The sequence below is a fragment of the Macaca thibetana genome, chromosome Y (genome assembly GCF_024542745.1).
Source record: "Macaca thibetana thibetana isolate TM-01 chromosome Y, ASM2454274v1, whole genome shotgun sequence".
Taxonomy (NCBI): domain Eukaryota; kingdom Metazoa; phylum Chordata; class Mammalia; order Primates; family Cercopithecidae; genus Macaca; species Macaca thibetana.
The window spans coordinates 8,827,609-8,842,947 of record NC_065599.1 but is presented as its reverse complement, the minus strand read 5'-3'; the positions used below and the strand labels follow the sequence as shown (position 1 = coordinate 8,842,947).

The window sequence follows — 15,339 nt, the reverse complement described above, 5'->3', positions numbered from 1 at the left end:
GGTGACAGAACGAGACTCCATCTCAAAAAAATAAAAAAAATTCAAAAATATGATTTATAGAGTGCAAATTAGAACCAGGTGTGGGTGGCTCACACCTGTAACACCAGCATGTTGGGAGGGAGGTGGAGGTGGGAGAATTGCTTGTGACCAGGAGTTTGAGACCAGCCTGTGCAACATTGTAAGACCCTATCTCTACAAAAAATATTTAAAAACTAACCAGCATAGCACATGTCTTTAGTTGAAGCTCCTCTGGAGGTTGAGGCAGGAGGATGGTTTGAGTTCAGGAGTTTTGAGCTTACAATGAGTTATTATGGTGCCACAGCACTTGATCATGACTGACAGAATGAGACTGAGTCTCTGTAAACATTTTTAAATATAAAAAAATGACATACAAATTAAACAGATTTTACCTATTGGACTTAAAAAATTAAAATATATAGAAGCATAGTCTCTGGTAGGGCTCTTAGCAAACAGAAACTTTCCTATGTTGATAGTGAAAATAGAAATGCACATTGGTAAAACAGTGCTGGAGAAAAAACTGGGACTAAAACTACATTGGCATTTGTCCTCTGATCTAAAAATTGTGCTGGTAAAATTTTATGGTAAACTTGTATCTCAATGATAAGGAAATACATGATGACAAAGATACACAGTACAGCAGTATTTGTGTAACTGTATATTAAAACCACTCAAACGTTCATTTACAAGAGAATAGTTGGATGAATTATAATACTTCCACACAATGGAGTACTTTATATCCATAAACAATGAGAAAGAAAGATCTCTAATAACAAATTTGAAGTAATTTGAAGAATATGCTGTTAAATGAACGGATGTATAGTATGCTACCTTTCATATAAGGAGGAAGTGAATGAAAAAATGTACACATATCTGTCATATATGCAGAAGAAATATAGAAAGTATAAACCAGAAACTAAGGGGATAAGTTACTTTCAGTGGATGGATGAGAAAGGAAGAGAAAGAAATAAGGAATAGTCATTGGGTAGTAGATATGAGTAGGGAGTGACACTTCTCTGTCATTTCTCCTTCAATGTTATATAATGCCCTTATTTTTGTTGCTCTTGCTTTTACTGTTGTTGGTTTAACAAATCTGTTTTATCTGATACTCCTTTCTGCTTTTGCTTTCCATTTGAGGGATTTATATTTTCCCGTTTCTTCACTATGAGTCTGTAGCTGTCTGTAGCTCTCAATGTAGGTCTTTTGTAGGCAGGAGATGGTTGGGTCTTGCTTTCTCCATCAAACTTGACACTTTATCTTTTAAGTGGAGCACTTAGGCTATTTACATTCAAGGTTAATACAGATACGTGAGGTTTTGTTCCTGTCATAGTGTTAGCTAGTTGTTTTGATATGTCAATGGGATCTGTTTTGGAGTGTTTAAAGGATCTGTGAGCTTTGTACTTACTTATCTTTTTATGATGGTGAGTATCATTCTTTTGTTTCCATGTTTAGAACTTCTTTGATAATTCCTTGTAGGCCTTTTCTATTGGTGATAAACTCCTAAGTATTTGTTTGTCTGGGAAAGACTTTATTTCTCTTTCATTTATGAAGGTTAGTTTCACAGAATATAAAATTCTTGATCGGGTATTATATATTTCATTAAGGAACATAAAAATTTCTTTCTGGCTTGTAGGTTTTCTGCTCAGTAGCCTGCTGTTAATCTAATGGGATTTCCTTTATAAAAGATTGAAGTTTCTCTCTCGCCACCCTTAAGATTTTTTCCTTCATATTTATGTTGAATAGTCTCATGACTAAATGGCTTGGTGAGGTTCTTCTTGGAATTTATCTTCCAGGAATTCTCTGGGCGTCTTATAGTCATATGTCAAAATCTGTCCCAAAGCCTGAGTTTTTGTGAATTATTCTTTTAATTAGGTTTTCCATAATTTTTACTTTTTCTTCTCCTTCTATAATATCTAAAAGTCATAGGATTCAATACTTCACATAATCTTATTTTCTGAGGCTTTGTTCATTGTTAAAAATTCTTTTCTCTTAACTTTTGTTTGACTAGGTTAATTTGAAAGACCTGTCTTCCAGCTCTGAAATTTGTACTCCTACTTGGTCTACCCTATTGTTAAATATTTCAGCTGTATTTAGTAATTCCTTTGATGAACACACCCTAAGTTGTTTTCATGATTTCTTTGTGTCAGTTTTTAGCTTTCTCTTGGATCTCATTGAGCTTTATTAATTTATGTATTTATTTATTGAGACAGGGTTATACTCTGTCACCCAGGCTGGAGTGCAATGGCACAATCTTGGCTCACTGCAACCTCCACCTTCTCGGTTCAAGCAATTCTCCTGCCTCAGCCTCCTGAGTACCTGAGATTACGGGTGTGCAACATCACGCCTGGCCTCTCATTGAGCTTTAAAATCAATATTTTGAATTATCTGGTATTTCAAATATTTCACTGTGGTTAAAATTCACTGCTGGAGAGTTACTATGATTCTTTGGGAGTGCTGTAACACTCTTTTCTAAATATACTTTTGGAGTTTTTCTTTGATTGTTTCTCATCAGGATAATTTTTTTCTTTTTATTTTTCATATTTACTCTTGTTTGGCCAGGAATCACCTGTTCCTCACCCCCATGCCATCCTGGTCACACACACCCCTTGGGGAGGTGTCTGTAATGCATAATGTCTTTGACTTTGGTTCTGTGTGCTTTCAGTGGGAAAAGGTCTATATAAGTTGCAAGAGTATTCACTGTTCAATGTTCAGGCTAGTAGGTGGCACAGATAATAACTGTTGCTAATGCAGATGTGCGTATACTTGATGCATGTTTACTCAGAGAAACTCTCTAATGCCTCATGCAATTGGCTGATCTGTGAAATGCACAGTGGTCTGAGCTCCATGCTTAGCCCCACATATGGGGTTGGCTGGGACAACATGGGCAGGGCTGAACCAGAAAGACCCATCTACAAGTCCCCCAATGACAGGCAAAAGCATTAGTTCTGAGGGGAAAGGGTTCTGCTGTACAGCTCCCAAGTGGCCAGAGGTGTGTCTAGGCATGAAGTTGTGAAACCTCTGCTGCCCCAAGTTCTGTCCCAAATTTAGGCTGACCACAGCCTAAATTTATAATCTAGGGGTGGGTGTTCCAAATGCCTGAAGACATGTCTGGGTGTCAAGTGAAGAAAACTCTTCTGTACCAAGATCTTTGCAATGGAGGGAAGTTTTGGCCAATGCTGCCAATCGAGGCAAGCACAAGTGGGGTCTGCCTCCCTCTAACCCTTTGGAAGTGGTGAGGCATGCTTCGCTAACAAGCCAGGGGCATAGGTTGGGACATCTAGCTGTAACACAAACAGACATGTTCCAGGTCACAAAGCTCTCCCTGGCTGCAAGTCTCTGCCCAGGAGAAACCTCGGCTTTAGCCAGTCTTCTCTTGCCTCAGTTCTACAGTGGTGTCTTCTTCTCAGCCTTGGATCTGCAAAAATGCCTAGAGCTTTTCCTGGTGTCTTTCTCCCTCACTGCCTCTTGGCCTCTCCACAAGTTAACTCCCAGCTATGGAAGAAACAAGGTGTTCTCCCTTGGCCTCAGTTCCATAGATCAATAATGGAACAGTGAGTCACGGAAGTAGACCCTCTGCCCTTCTCACATACTGGAGCTTCACTCACTTTTATCAGCTGAATGTTGTCATTGGGTTTGCTTACCAACCCTTTCCTCTGCAGAATCTGTGGTGTCCTTCAGTGTATTCTATTCTGGTGAATTATCATTTTCTTTTCCTTTTTTTTTGAGGCAAAGTCTCATTATCTTGCCCAGGCTATAGTGCAATGACTCGATCTTGGCTCACTGAAACCTCCACCTCTTGGGTTCAAGCAGTTCTCCTACCTCAACCTCCTGAATAGCTGGGATTACAAGAATGCGCCACCATACCGGCTAATTTTTGTATTTTTAAAGTAGAGACAGGGTCTCACTATATTGGCCAGCCTGGTCTTGAATTCCTGACCTCAGGTGATCTGCCTGCCTCAGCCTCCCAAAGTGCTTGGATTACAGGCATGAGCCACTGTGCCTGGCCCTCATTTTCTTTATCATATTAAAGCTTACAGAATTTATATTTACACATGATTTTTGTTATTTCCAAGTGGCAGAGGCACATTAAGAGCCTCTAATCTGCCTGTCTGGAAAAAATCTGTTTTTCAAATTTTAAGAAGAGTTTAAGAAGGGTTGATGTTAATTTTTCTTTAAACATTGGTTACAGTCATCCAGGAAGCCATGTAGTCCTGGGCCTTTCTTATTGTGAATTTTTGATTATTGATTCCTTACTGGAATTCACTGAAGGAGACCACAGATCCTGCAGAGGAGAAAGTTGGTAAGCAAACCCAGTGACAGTAACTTCCTTTTTGTAACTCTGTTTTTTTATGTCAGCCAGGCTGGTGACTCATGCCTGTAATCCCAGCACAGTGGGAAGCCGAGGCAGGAGGATCACCTGAGCTCAGGAGTTCTAGGGCAGCCTGAACATGTCCAACCCGATCTCTATAAAAATTAGCCTGGCAAGTGCCTAAGCAAGACTGTCTCCAGGAGAAAAAAAAAGTTTCTATATTTTCTCATTCAATCTTAGTATTTTGTATGTTTATATAAATTTATCAGTATCTTCTATGTTATTTAGTTTATTGGCAAATAATTGCTCCCTGCAGTCCCTTTTGATCCCTTTTGTATCTCAGCCATTCATTGTGATGTCTCCTCTTTTATTTCTTATTTATTTGAGCCTTTTTTTTTCTTAGTGTAGCTAAGAATTAGTTTTATTTTTCAAAAAGTTAACAGCTTGTTAATTCTTTCTATTCTTCTATTCTCTAATTGATTTATTTCTTGGTAAACTGTTATTTCAATTTATTATTGCTTCACTGCTAAGTTTGAACTTTGTTTTCTTTCCAATTACTCAGTATGTTGTATCTTCATTTTCATTTGTTTTGAGCTGTTTTTTCCCACTTTTTCTTTGTTATTGACTTTTTGTTTCTATTGTTATCAGAAAATATATCTCATTATGTTCTCAGTCTTTCTAAATTTTAAGACTTGTCAAGTCTTTTTTTTAAAGTTTTCTGTATAAATGTTGAACCCATTTTTGAGGGGTATTAAAGTCTACTGCTGTTATTGTCATTCTGTGCATTTTTTCTTCTGATCTCTTATCACTTGCTTTATGTTTAGAAGTTCTACACATATGCACACAAACCCACACATATATACATATGTATAAAGAAATATTTATATCTGTAGATGCTAGACATAGATCTATAGATGCTTCTACATATATAAAGATTTTCTTTAGGCTGAACTTAAAAAAATTATGAACAATCCTCCCACCACCCCCTACTGAGTAGGTGGGATTACAGGAATGCACCACAACGCCCGCCAAATTTTTGTATATTTTGGTAGAGACAGGGGTCTCACCGTGTTTCCCAGGCAATTCTTGAACTCCTGAACTAACGTGATCCGCCTTGCCTGAACTTCCCAAAGTGCTGGGATTACAAGCATGAGCCATCGTGCCTGGCCTAATTTTTAAAAAAACATATCACCGAATGGAAAAGTTATCCCATTGTCAGATAAAGTTACCCCACTGTCAGAAAATGAAGGAGAGGAAAAAGATAATGAAAGGAAAACAGCTCATATGGGTAACAGGAAGTAGAAGGAGACCTTTGCTTATAAAAGTGGAAATCAGGCTGTGTGCGGTGGCTCACGCCTGTAATTCCAGCACTTTCGGAGTCCGAGGCAGGAGAATCATGAGGTCAGGAGATCAAGAACAGCCTGGCCAATATGGTGGAATCCCATCTCTACTAAAAATACAAAAATTAGTCAGGCATGATGGCAGTTACCTATAATCCCAGCTATTTGGGAGGCTGAGGCACAAGAACTGCTTGAACCCAGGAGGTGGAGGTTGCAATGAGTCAAGATCACCACTCCAGCCTGGGTGACAGAGCATGACTCTTTCAAAAAAAAAGACAAAAAAAGAGAAATCAGATTCGGAGAACTAAACTACCATATCCTTAACATTACTGTCCTTGTCTTCCCCAGGGTGTTGCTGAAAATGTCAGACTAAAATTTAGATAGCAGCAAGAATTTCTTTGAGGGGGAAGTAGATGATGAAGAAAGTATGATTTTGACATTAGTGCCAGTTAAAGATGACCCAAATATGGAACAAATGAAACCAAGTGTTTCTTTAACTTCTGATGTCAAACTGGAAAAATTTAAGAAATACAATCAAGGTCATCTACTTCAAATAAATGAACAATTTACAGCTCCACGAAAAGCTAGATGCAAAATACTAGCACTTCCCTTGATGACTATTTTGCCTCCCACTAATAAGGTGTGTTGGGACACTTTGTGAGATTGCTGTCAACAACTCAGTTTGAGTACTAATGGCAAGAAAACAGAAGTTTGTCTGAGGTTGCATAGGCATGCTTAACATGAACAACAGTAAGATATGCCTGAAATGTCAGAAGACCAGATTACAGCGACATTTGAGGAAATGCAAGGCAGTGACCAAGAGAGCAAGGAAGGCTTACGAGAAGTTATGAGGTGAATGAGAGAGCAGAAGAGAATAATACAGTGGATGTGATAACTGCAGCGCAGGGAGTCATACTGGCATCATGGGCAAGAATTGCTGCAAGAGCTGTGAATTCATGTTGCATTCCTGTTTCTGTTGAGGCCTTTTTAATGCAAGCCTCTGGTGTCAGGTGGTGTGTGGTCCATGGTAGATGTCTCTTGGCAGACACAAAGGGTTGGGTACAGTTTCATGCAGGTCAGGCCTGGGTGCCTACCACTCACAGGAGGATGATTTGTCTCTTCTTGTTACCTACGTGCATTTTCCCATCCCTAGGCATAGAAGATAATGTGTTATGCCCCCACTGTGTTAAGAGGAATAAGATGATGAAAAGACTAATGACAATGGAGAAATAGCTGCAACCTGATTGAATACAATGTACTAGAGAAGGAGGGATGTACTTAAAACCATGTAACCTATTATGAAGGAATGGAAGAGGAGACAATTGGAAGGAATCCTTGTGACCTACAAAACAAAATCATAGTGACTAGAACTCCACGGTGAAGATGGTTGACCAGTGACACAGCCCCATCTAGAGAGCCCCTTTCTGTAAGCCTGAAAACCCATTAAAATAGTCACTGCAATTGGCCAAAAAAAGAAAAAAAAACAAAAAACAAAAAAGAAAAAACGCGCCACGAACTATAACCTAAATAAAACTAAGACTGTAATCTATTCTGTGCCAGTCACTGACTTTTGGCCAATAAAGGGTGACCAACTGTTCAAATAACGCAAATGCTGAGCTGTGACCAATCCAGCTGTTTCCGTACCTAACTTGTTTTCTGTAAGTCACTTTTTTTCTGTCCATAAATCTCCTACCAAGTAGCTGCATTTGAGCATCACAGCCTACACTGGCTAGGGAGGCTGCTGTAAACTTCATGAATTCAATTTATGAATTGTTCTTTGCTCAGTTAATTTTTTTTTTTAACACATAGGTAGCTACTTGTATTGCTGTTCTGTTAACTTTACTATTTTATACTTCTTTTGAACTTCTTTCTTCTCTGGCTGTCTTTGTAGTTGTTGATTTTTGGTGTATATGTTTAGTGACATAAAGTTAGTTCTTTTCCCTTGTTTTTTTTTTTTTTTTTGAGACGGAGTCTCGCTCTGTCACCCAGGCTGGAGTGCGGTGGCCGGATCTCAGCTCACTGCAAGCTCCGCCTCCCGGGTTCATGCCATTCTCCTGCCTCAGCCTCCCGAGTAGCTGGGACTACAGGCGCCGCCACCTCGCCCGGCTAGTTTTTTGTATTTTTTAGTAGAGACGGGGTTTCACCGTGTTAGCCAGGATGGTTTCGATCTCCTGACCTCGTGATCCGCCCGTCTCGGCCTCCCAAAGTGCTGGGATTACAGGCGTGAGCCACCGCGCCCGGCCCTTTTCCCTTGTTTCTGCATTTACTATTGGTATTTTCTTTGTGGTTACTCTAGAGGCTTACATAAAACATCTTATATGTCTATCTTAAGCTGATAACCGTACTATAATTGCATCACTTTTACCTTTCCTCCGCTTTTATTACACTTTACATCTTTATATGGTGTTCATTCATTATGATTTCTTTAGACCATTAAAGTATTTTGTGTGTCTATATATTTACCTGTATCAAGGAGTTGTTTCAATGTTGCTGTTTAGCATCATTGGTTTCAACCTAACTTCCTTTAGCATTCCTTGTAAGGTAATTTCAGTGATGATGAATACCATCAACTTTTGTCTGAAACCTCTTCACTTCTCTTTTATTTCAGGACAGTTTTGCTGGGTTTGGCATTATTGGTTGGCATTTTTCTCCCAACACTTTGAATATATAATTCTATTCTCTTCTGGCCTGCAAGGTTTCAGCTGACAATTCTGATAGTTCTATGGAGATTTCCTGCATGTGACAAATTGCATTTTCCCTGCTGCTTTCACATTTCTATTTGGTTTGGACTTTTGACCATTTAATGATTAATGTATCTCCGTGTAGACTTGTTATGGTTCACCTGATTTGGTATCTTTTGAGTATCATGAATCTGGGTCCATTTCCCTCCCCAGAATGAGGAGTTTTGAGCCATTATTCCTTCAAATAAACTTATCTTTTTTCTTTCTCATTCCTCCTGAAATTCTCATAATGTGCTATGTTGACTTGCAACGTAAGTGGTGTTCATGAGTCAGTCACTTTCCTTAGTCTCTTCATCCTTTATTCCTTTTGTTCTTGGGTGGCTAATTTCAAATTTTATGTTTCAGAGTTCACATTTCTTTCTTCTGTGTGATTAATTCTATTGCTCAATAACTGTATTGAATTTTTAAAATTTGTTATCGTATTTTTCATTTCCAGATTTTTTTCCTTCCTCATATCCATCTTTGTGTCATTCTTTTTATGTACCACTTTCCTGATTTCGTTTAATTATCTGTGTACTCTCTTGTATCTCACTAAACTTTTTTACAATGACTATTTTTAATTCTGTCAGGCAATACATAGATCTCCATTTCTTTATTGTTGGTTGTTAGAGATGTGTTTTGTTCTTTTTATTGTGTCTTATTTTTCTGATTCTTCATATTCTGTATAGCTTTGTGTTTGTATGCATGCATTTGAAGAAACAGTTCTCTGTCTCAGTTTTTTCTGACTGGCTTTCAGTAGGAAATATATTTTTAAGTCACCATAATGAGAAGTTCTGGACCTTTCTACCTATTTGCCCTGGGCATTTTTGTTGTTTTCAAAAAAACCCGTACTATCTTCCTCTTAAAAACAATCGTGATTGTGTTATACCTATCTGATGTGTGAAATGAGAGAGAAACCGAACTTCTGGTTGGCACAAAGGAATGCTTTGGGGGCATACACTGCTCTTTCCCCTTTCCTGGGAGAGAAACCTCAGGCATGCATCATCTTCTAATTTTACATATTTATGCTAGCCACAAAAATGTGTCTCTCTCCTTAGCAGCTGTGGACATCCATACTGTGCCAGTTCTTTCAGTGCTGTGAGATGAGATAGAAGCTAGAACCTCAAAATGTGTACCGAAAGACCAGGGATATTGAATCTGCCACAAACTCTTTTCCTTCACCCATCACTTTTTGCCATGAGCTGTGCTGGAACTTGGAAAAGAAGCTAAACTAGGTAAAAGAATATTGTTCTTCGTATTCATTTCAGTGCAGCTGGTATGTTTGTGATTGTCCAGCGTACTGCAAATGCTTAAAGGACTCTGAGCTTCTCAAAACAGAATCTTGATATAGTTTTATATCTGTGTTTATGTGGGGGAAACAACATCTGTAACTTCCTATATTACTGTCTGGCTGATTTGACAATAATTTAAAATAAGGTATCATGTAAATACTTTAACAAGCAATTACAAATCTCTTGAAATTACTAATAAATTTCAGCAAAAAATGAGTAATAAAAACACCCAATTTAACTATAGAAATAAAAAATACAGGAATTAGAATAAAAGTGTATTGGCTCAATAGTAGATTATATAATACAGAGGAAAAATTTCAGTGACAAAGAACTTCCTGTTTATTCTAGGTGAACATGAAGGAGAAAGTAAGTTGAAAAAAGTGAACAGAGTTGCGGGACCTGTTGTTTCAGGAACTCTAGGGTGTTGCTTTTCTGGCCAGAAACCTCTGTGGGTGGTGGTGCCTTTGCCCAAGTTTTGCTCAGGCCTGCTGGGCTTGCTCCACTCACTCAGTCTCAAAGGCTGCACGTGGCTCACATTACTGGCATAGATTCCCATGCCTGCTAAGGGGCTAGCCAGACGTGGAGCAGCAAGGGGTGTGTGAGCAAGCGAATTTGGGGTCTGGCTGTTGCACACAGTCAGGCACACTGGCTGCTGCACAAGGGTGGGCAGCTCCAGGTGCCGGCATAGGTACCAGCTCTCTGTGAGGGTGCAGTTGAAGCAGGCACATTACAAGCAGCTTCCACAGCTGCAGTGGTACCAGGAAGTTTAGAGACTCCAGAAACCACAAGGTCCCAAAGAGGGATTCACAACCCTGGCTCAAGGAGCTCCCAGGTCTGGGCTCTCTGAAGGGCAGTAGCTCTTCTCTCCTCTTCACTCACAAGGTGGTGAGCAAGGGGTATGTGTTAGCCCTGTTCGTTTTACAGCTTTCAGCCCCACCATTCAGCAGCTCCCAAGTTCTTCTCCTGTGTCAGGGAAGAATGAGGTCTGTGGACAAATGAAGGGAGAGCAAGACAAAGAGAAGCTTTATTGAGTGACAGAATAGCCCTGGAGAGGGAAGTTCCTCTATGGGTACAGGTCTTCCGGTCATCTCTGTAGCTCTCCGCAGAGATGAGGCCCTGGAGTGGGTGGTTCCTTTCTGCAGCTGGTCACCTGATGTCTGCCCAGCTCTGCCTGAACCCAGGGCTTTTACGGGCTGCAGAAGAAAGTGAATGCTGATTTGTCCATGGGTGGAAAAGGCACCACAAGTTCACATTGGGGTTTGCTAGACTGTCCAGCTTTCAGGCCCTCACTGACCTGAAGGTGGGGCCTCACCAGGGACCCGCCCCCATCCACTCAGGAACCTGTCTGCCTCCTGCTGCATTTTATGGCACCCAGGATGTATATATCAAGGGACACCTGCAGGCCAGTGTAAGCTGCTCTCAGCCCCTCCATCAGCTTCCTTCTTATGCTCCTCAGTGCCCAAAGTTCAGAGTGGGCCAGTAAGGTGGAAGGCTGGCATGTCAGTACTGCCTTGAGCATGAGCACAGCTGGCCAGGCTGATGCAATGCCAAGTCTTGGCCCCAACCTTGCTCTGACATCAGAGTGGGCACTGGGAGCTGGGAGAGGCCAGGCAGCAGGACCGGACACCTCCAAGCCCATGGGAGAGGGGTCCCTCCCGGGTCCCTGTGAGTGCAGAGATGCCTGGCTTTGCAGCTGTGGGAAGGCTCAAGAGCACAGGGAGGACCAAGTTCACAGCCATGACTTGGATGGCTGCAGCTGCACTGGGGAGCTCCCACCCTATCACCTTGGAAGTAGGGGGGGCACTCCCACTTGTCCCCAGCTCCCAATGACCTTGTGGAGTGTGCAGCTCAGGCAGTAAGTAACTCAAACATCAACACTAAGACGTAAACATTAACAAATTTAAAAGAACTGAAATAATGCACAGTGTATTTTCTGAGCAGTCAAACCAAAGTGGAAATCAGTACTACACAAAAATAAAGCCTCCCCACTCCCCATCACTAGGGAATTAAACAGTTCTAAAAAATACGTAGATCTAAGAGAAAACCCTAAAGGAAAATTTTAAAGTGCGTAAAACTGAATAAAAATTAAAATACAACATATCAAAATATGAAGGGTATAATTAAAGCTGTGAAAAGGGAGTTATTTCACTAAATGCATGTATAGAAAAGAGATAATTATTATTATTTGTGACAAGGCCCCACTATGTTGCCCAGGCTGGACAGCAGTGTCACAATCACAACTCACTGCAGGCTCAAGCAAGCCTACTGCCTCAGTTTTCTGAGAAGCTGCAACTATAGGCACCCAACATTATGCCTGTCTAATGTTTTAATTTTTGTAGAGTTCAGGTCTCATTATATTGTCCAGGCTGGTCTTGAACTCCTGGGCTCAAGCAATCCTCCTGCCTTGGACTCACAAAGTGCTGGGTTTACAGGCATGAGCTACTGTGCCTGGTTGAAAATAGTTTAAATTAACTGAAGGAACTATATAAAGTAACTAAAGAATGAAGGGCAAAACAAACCCAAAGGGTGTTGTGGGTGAGGGGTGGGGGAAGAAAAATCAATAAAACTTGGGGAAAAATAGTAGAATAAATAAATAAAATAAAATTTTGCTTTTAAAAAAACTGGTGAGTGAAATCACAAAATATCAATAAAGAATAAAATACATTACTGCAGATACTATACTACTGAAAGGGCAATAAAAATACCATGAGGAATTCTGTAACTTAAAATAATTCTTTAAAACTCACAATCTCGCAAGTCAATCAAAATATAAGAGACAATCTGAATAGTCTGTGACAATTAAAGAGAAATTGAAGTTTACTTTAAAAGTCCCAAAAGACCCAGACTATTATGGCATCACTAGATAATTCAGCCAAATATTATAGGAATTAATATCAAGTTTACAGAATGTCTTCAGAAACTGTGCAGAACACTTCTCAATTCAAAATAAGGCCGTTCTTACACTGACACAAAATTAGAAAAAGACAATGTAAAAACAGAAAATACCAATAGTACTCAGGTACATAGGTATAAAAATAAACATTTTCACAAGCTGAGCTCAGCAAATACAAAATTAGACATGCATGCAACACAAACAGTTGGGATAAGGCTCATCTACGTAAAGCTACTTTGACATTGAAAATCAGTTAATATAATCTATTTAAAAAGTCATACGGTTGATATAAACAGATGCAGAAAAATGAGAGCACTTGAAAATTTCAACACTCAATGGTAAAACCTGCTAGGAAACTAAGAAGAGGCTATTCTTAATAAAACGCATTTCCTTATGAAACTACAGCCAACATCATACTATTTAGAAAAACATTTTTTTTAAAGATTGGATACAATAGAAAGTAAGAGTGTCCATTTTCGTCATTCTTGTTTAACACAATATTGGGAATTCTAGCTGCTGTGATAAATTAAGAAAAACAAACACATTAACAACACATAGGGAGGAAATAATACTCTTCTTTCTTGCAGACTGTACACATGGAAAATGTAAAAGAATTTACAAAAATCTTTTTTGAACTAATAAATGAGTTGTGCATGGTCAGAGGATATTAAACAGAAAAAAGTTAATCATCATTCTGTTGACTAAAGATGAACAAGTGGAAATATAAATTAAAAGCCCAATACCACTTACATCTCTCAAAAAGAAATGAAGAAGCCTTCATGATGGCTGAGTAGGGGCATTCGGTTTCTCCAATAAGAGAACCAAAGTGAGTAATTACACATGAACTAGACCATCCAAGAGACAGCACTGGAAAAAAGGCAATACCTAAAGCAAGGAAGAATTAGGTGAGGCAGTCTGTTTGGCCAGGATGGGCTGGGAGCTGAGAGACTTTCCAACAAGGTCAGGGGTGAGTCATCCTCAGGAATCCATATTCATACTAGGTAACCCTGTAATTCTAGCCACTGGAGAGCTAACCGCACTCAGTGGGCCCTGAAACTAAGATAGGGAGCAGCATAGAGATGGTATGATTGTACTGCCTTAAGCATATAGCCTGTGTAGGATCCTTCACATTCCCTGAGATCTAAGCAGTTACAGCAAGGCACACTCTTTGGAATATCACCCTAAACAGAGAAGGGACCATCTCTGGAGTCCAGAGGAACCAGGGCTGAGGTGCAAGGAATGCATGTGCTGCTGACTCTGGAACTTAGGTATAACCAATCATGGGCTACTTGGGACAAAGGTATGTCCGAGATGCAAAGAAAGTGCCATTCTAGAGCCATGCCCACAAAAGACTGCCTACTGCTCTGGAGCCCAGCAGTGGTGGGGCTGAGATGCAATAGAAAAGATGGCTGCTGTCCCCAAGATGTAGCTGTGAGCACTACCAGAGCTGAGGCATGAGTAGCACATGTGCTCCCAATATGTGAAACTAAGCTGTTGTCACTGAAACCAGTATTGCCTGCCTAGTGGCATGAACGCTACCACCATTTATCTAAGCATTCTGCCAGTGGCCTGAGGATCCTCGTAATCCCTGATTTCCAGGCCCAGCACATGTATACACCATCAGCCCTGAGGAAAACCCAGCCTGAGCAGGTTTAATCCCCTACCTATGCCACAGCAAAGTCTGGATCTTGGGTGTGACCCCACTCAGTCCACTAATGTTGACACCTGAACACTCCCTGTGAGGGAATCAATCTGGATCTTATCCACCTGGTTGCTATAACCACAGCTGATACCTATATGCACGTGTCAGACGTAAGCCTGGAGACTGGCCTGATAAGCTCACTGCAGTCTGATACACACTGCTTGAGGCATCCTTCCATTGTCACTGCCAGTGCCATCATTCATGCCACATCAGGTGTCCAGAGGTCCAAGAACCTATCTACATGCTGAGCTCACAGTTGCCACTATCAGCATCAGAGTAAGCCACTTGGGGGCCCAAGCATGGCCTGCTTGGACACACTAATACTGGTGTCAACTGCAGGTCACACTAAAGCCCAAAGATACAACTGTTCAGTGCACTGCTGCCTTCACTAGGGCCTGAAGATGGGCCAATCTGGCATCCCAGTCCCAGGTAAAACTGCACTACAGCCTCCAATACTAACTGTACCCACAGTCAGTGAAAAAGTCTCAGATACCACTGATGCTGTTTACAACCAAAGAAATCACACAGGGATTATCCTACTGCATGAACCCAGAATCAAAGCCAAAGTGCCTTACCCAAGCAATGCCAATATTCATCCTCAGAAATATGTGCTTCCCTATGAAAGGGAATTAAGAAAATTGGAAGTGACTGATACATCAGTTACGCAGATATCAATGAAAGGACGCATGAGAAAGCAAGTTAATAAGACATTTCCAAAGCAGATAATAATTCTCCAGAAATAGATCTAAATAAAAAACATATACACACAATGGCAGAAAAAGACAGTGGGAATTGCAAAGAAGCTCAGAGAGAAAGAACATTTTAAAACAAATATTTAAAAAAACCCAAACCAAAAACAAGTCAGTATATGAATGAGAAGTATACCAAAGACAGATGATGTTATTATTATTATTATTATTTTATTTTTTTTTTGAGATGGAGTCTCGCTCTGTCGCCCAGGCTGGAGTGCAGTGGCGCGATCTCGGCTCACTGCAAGCTCCGCCTCCCGGGTTTACGCCATTCTCCTGCCTCAGCCTCCGAGTAGCTGGGACTACAGGTGTACGT

At 40.4% G+C, this 15,339-nt stretch overlaps 1 protein-coding gene and 1 pseudogene across 5 annotated transcripts in view; one reads left to right on the top strand and one right to left on the bottom strand.

The window, feature by feature from the left end:
• The first annotated feature begins 6,028 nt into the window (after positions 1-6,028).
• LOC126947180 (developmental pluripotency-associated protein 2-like) lies at positions 6,029-6,900 on the top strand (annotated as a pseudogene).
• Positions 6,901-10,050: 3,150 nt separating this feature from the next.
• The window catches only part of UTY (ubiquitously transcribed tetratricopeptide repeat containing, Y-linked), a 225,293-nt gene continuing 220,004 nt past the window's right edge, over positions 10,051-15,339 (bottom strand). For all 5 annotated transcript variants that reach the window (XM_050777813.1, XM_050777819.1, XM_050777809.1 and 2 more), the window contains one exon: positions 10,051-10,872. In XM_050777813.1, coding sequence (XP_050633770.1) covers positions 10,648-10,872 — 225 coding nt within the window. In that variant the 3' untranslated portion in view covers positions 10,051-10,647. The remainder of the gene's footprint in view (positions 10,873-15,339) is intronic.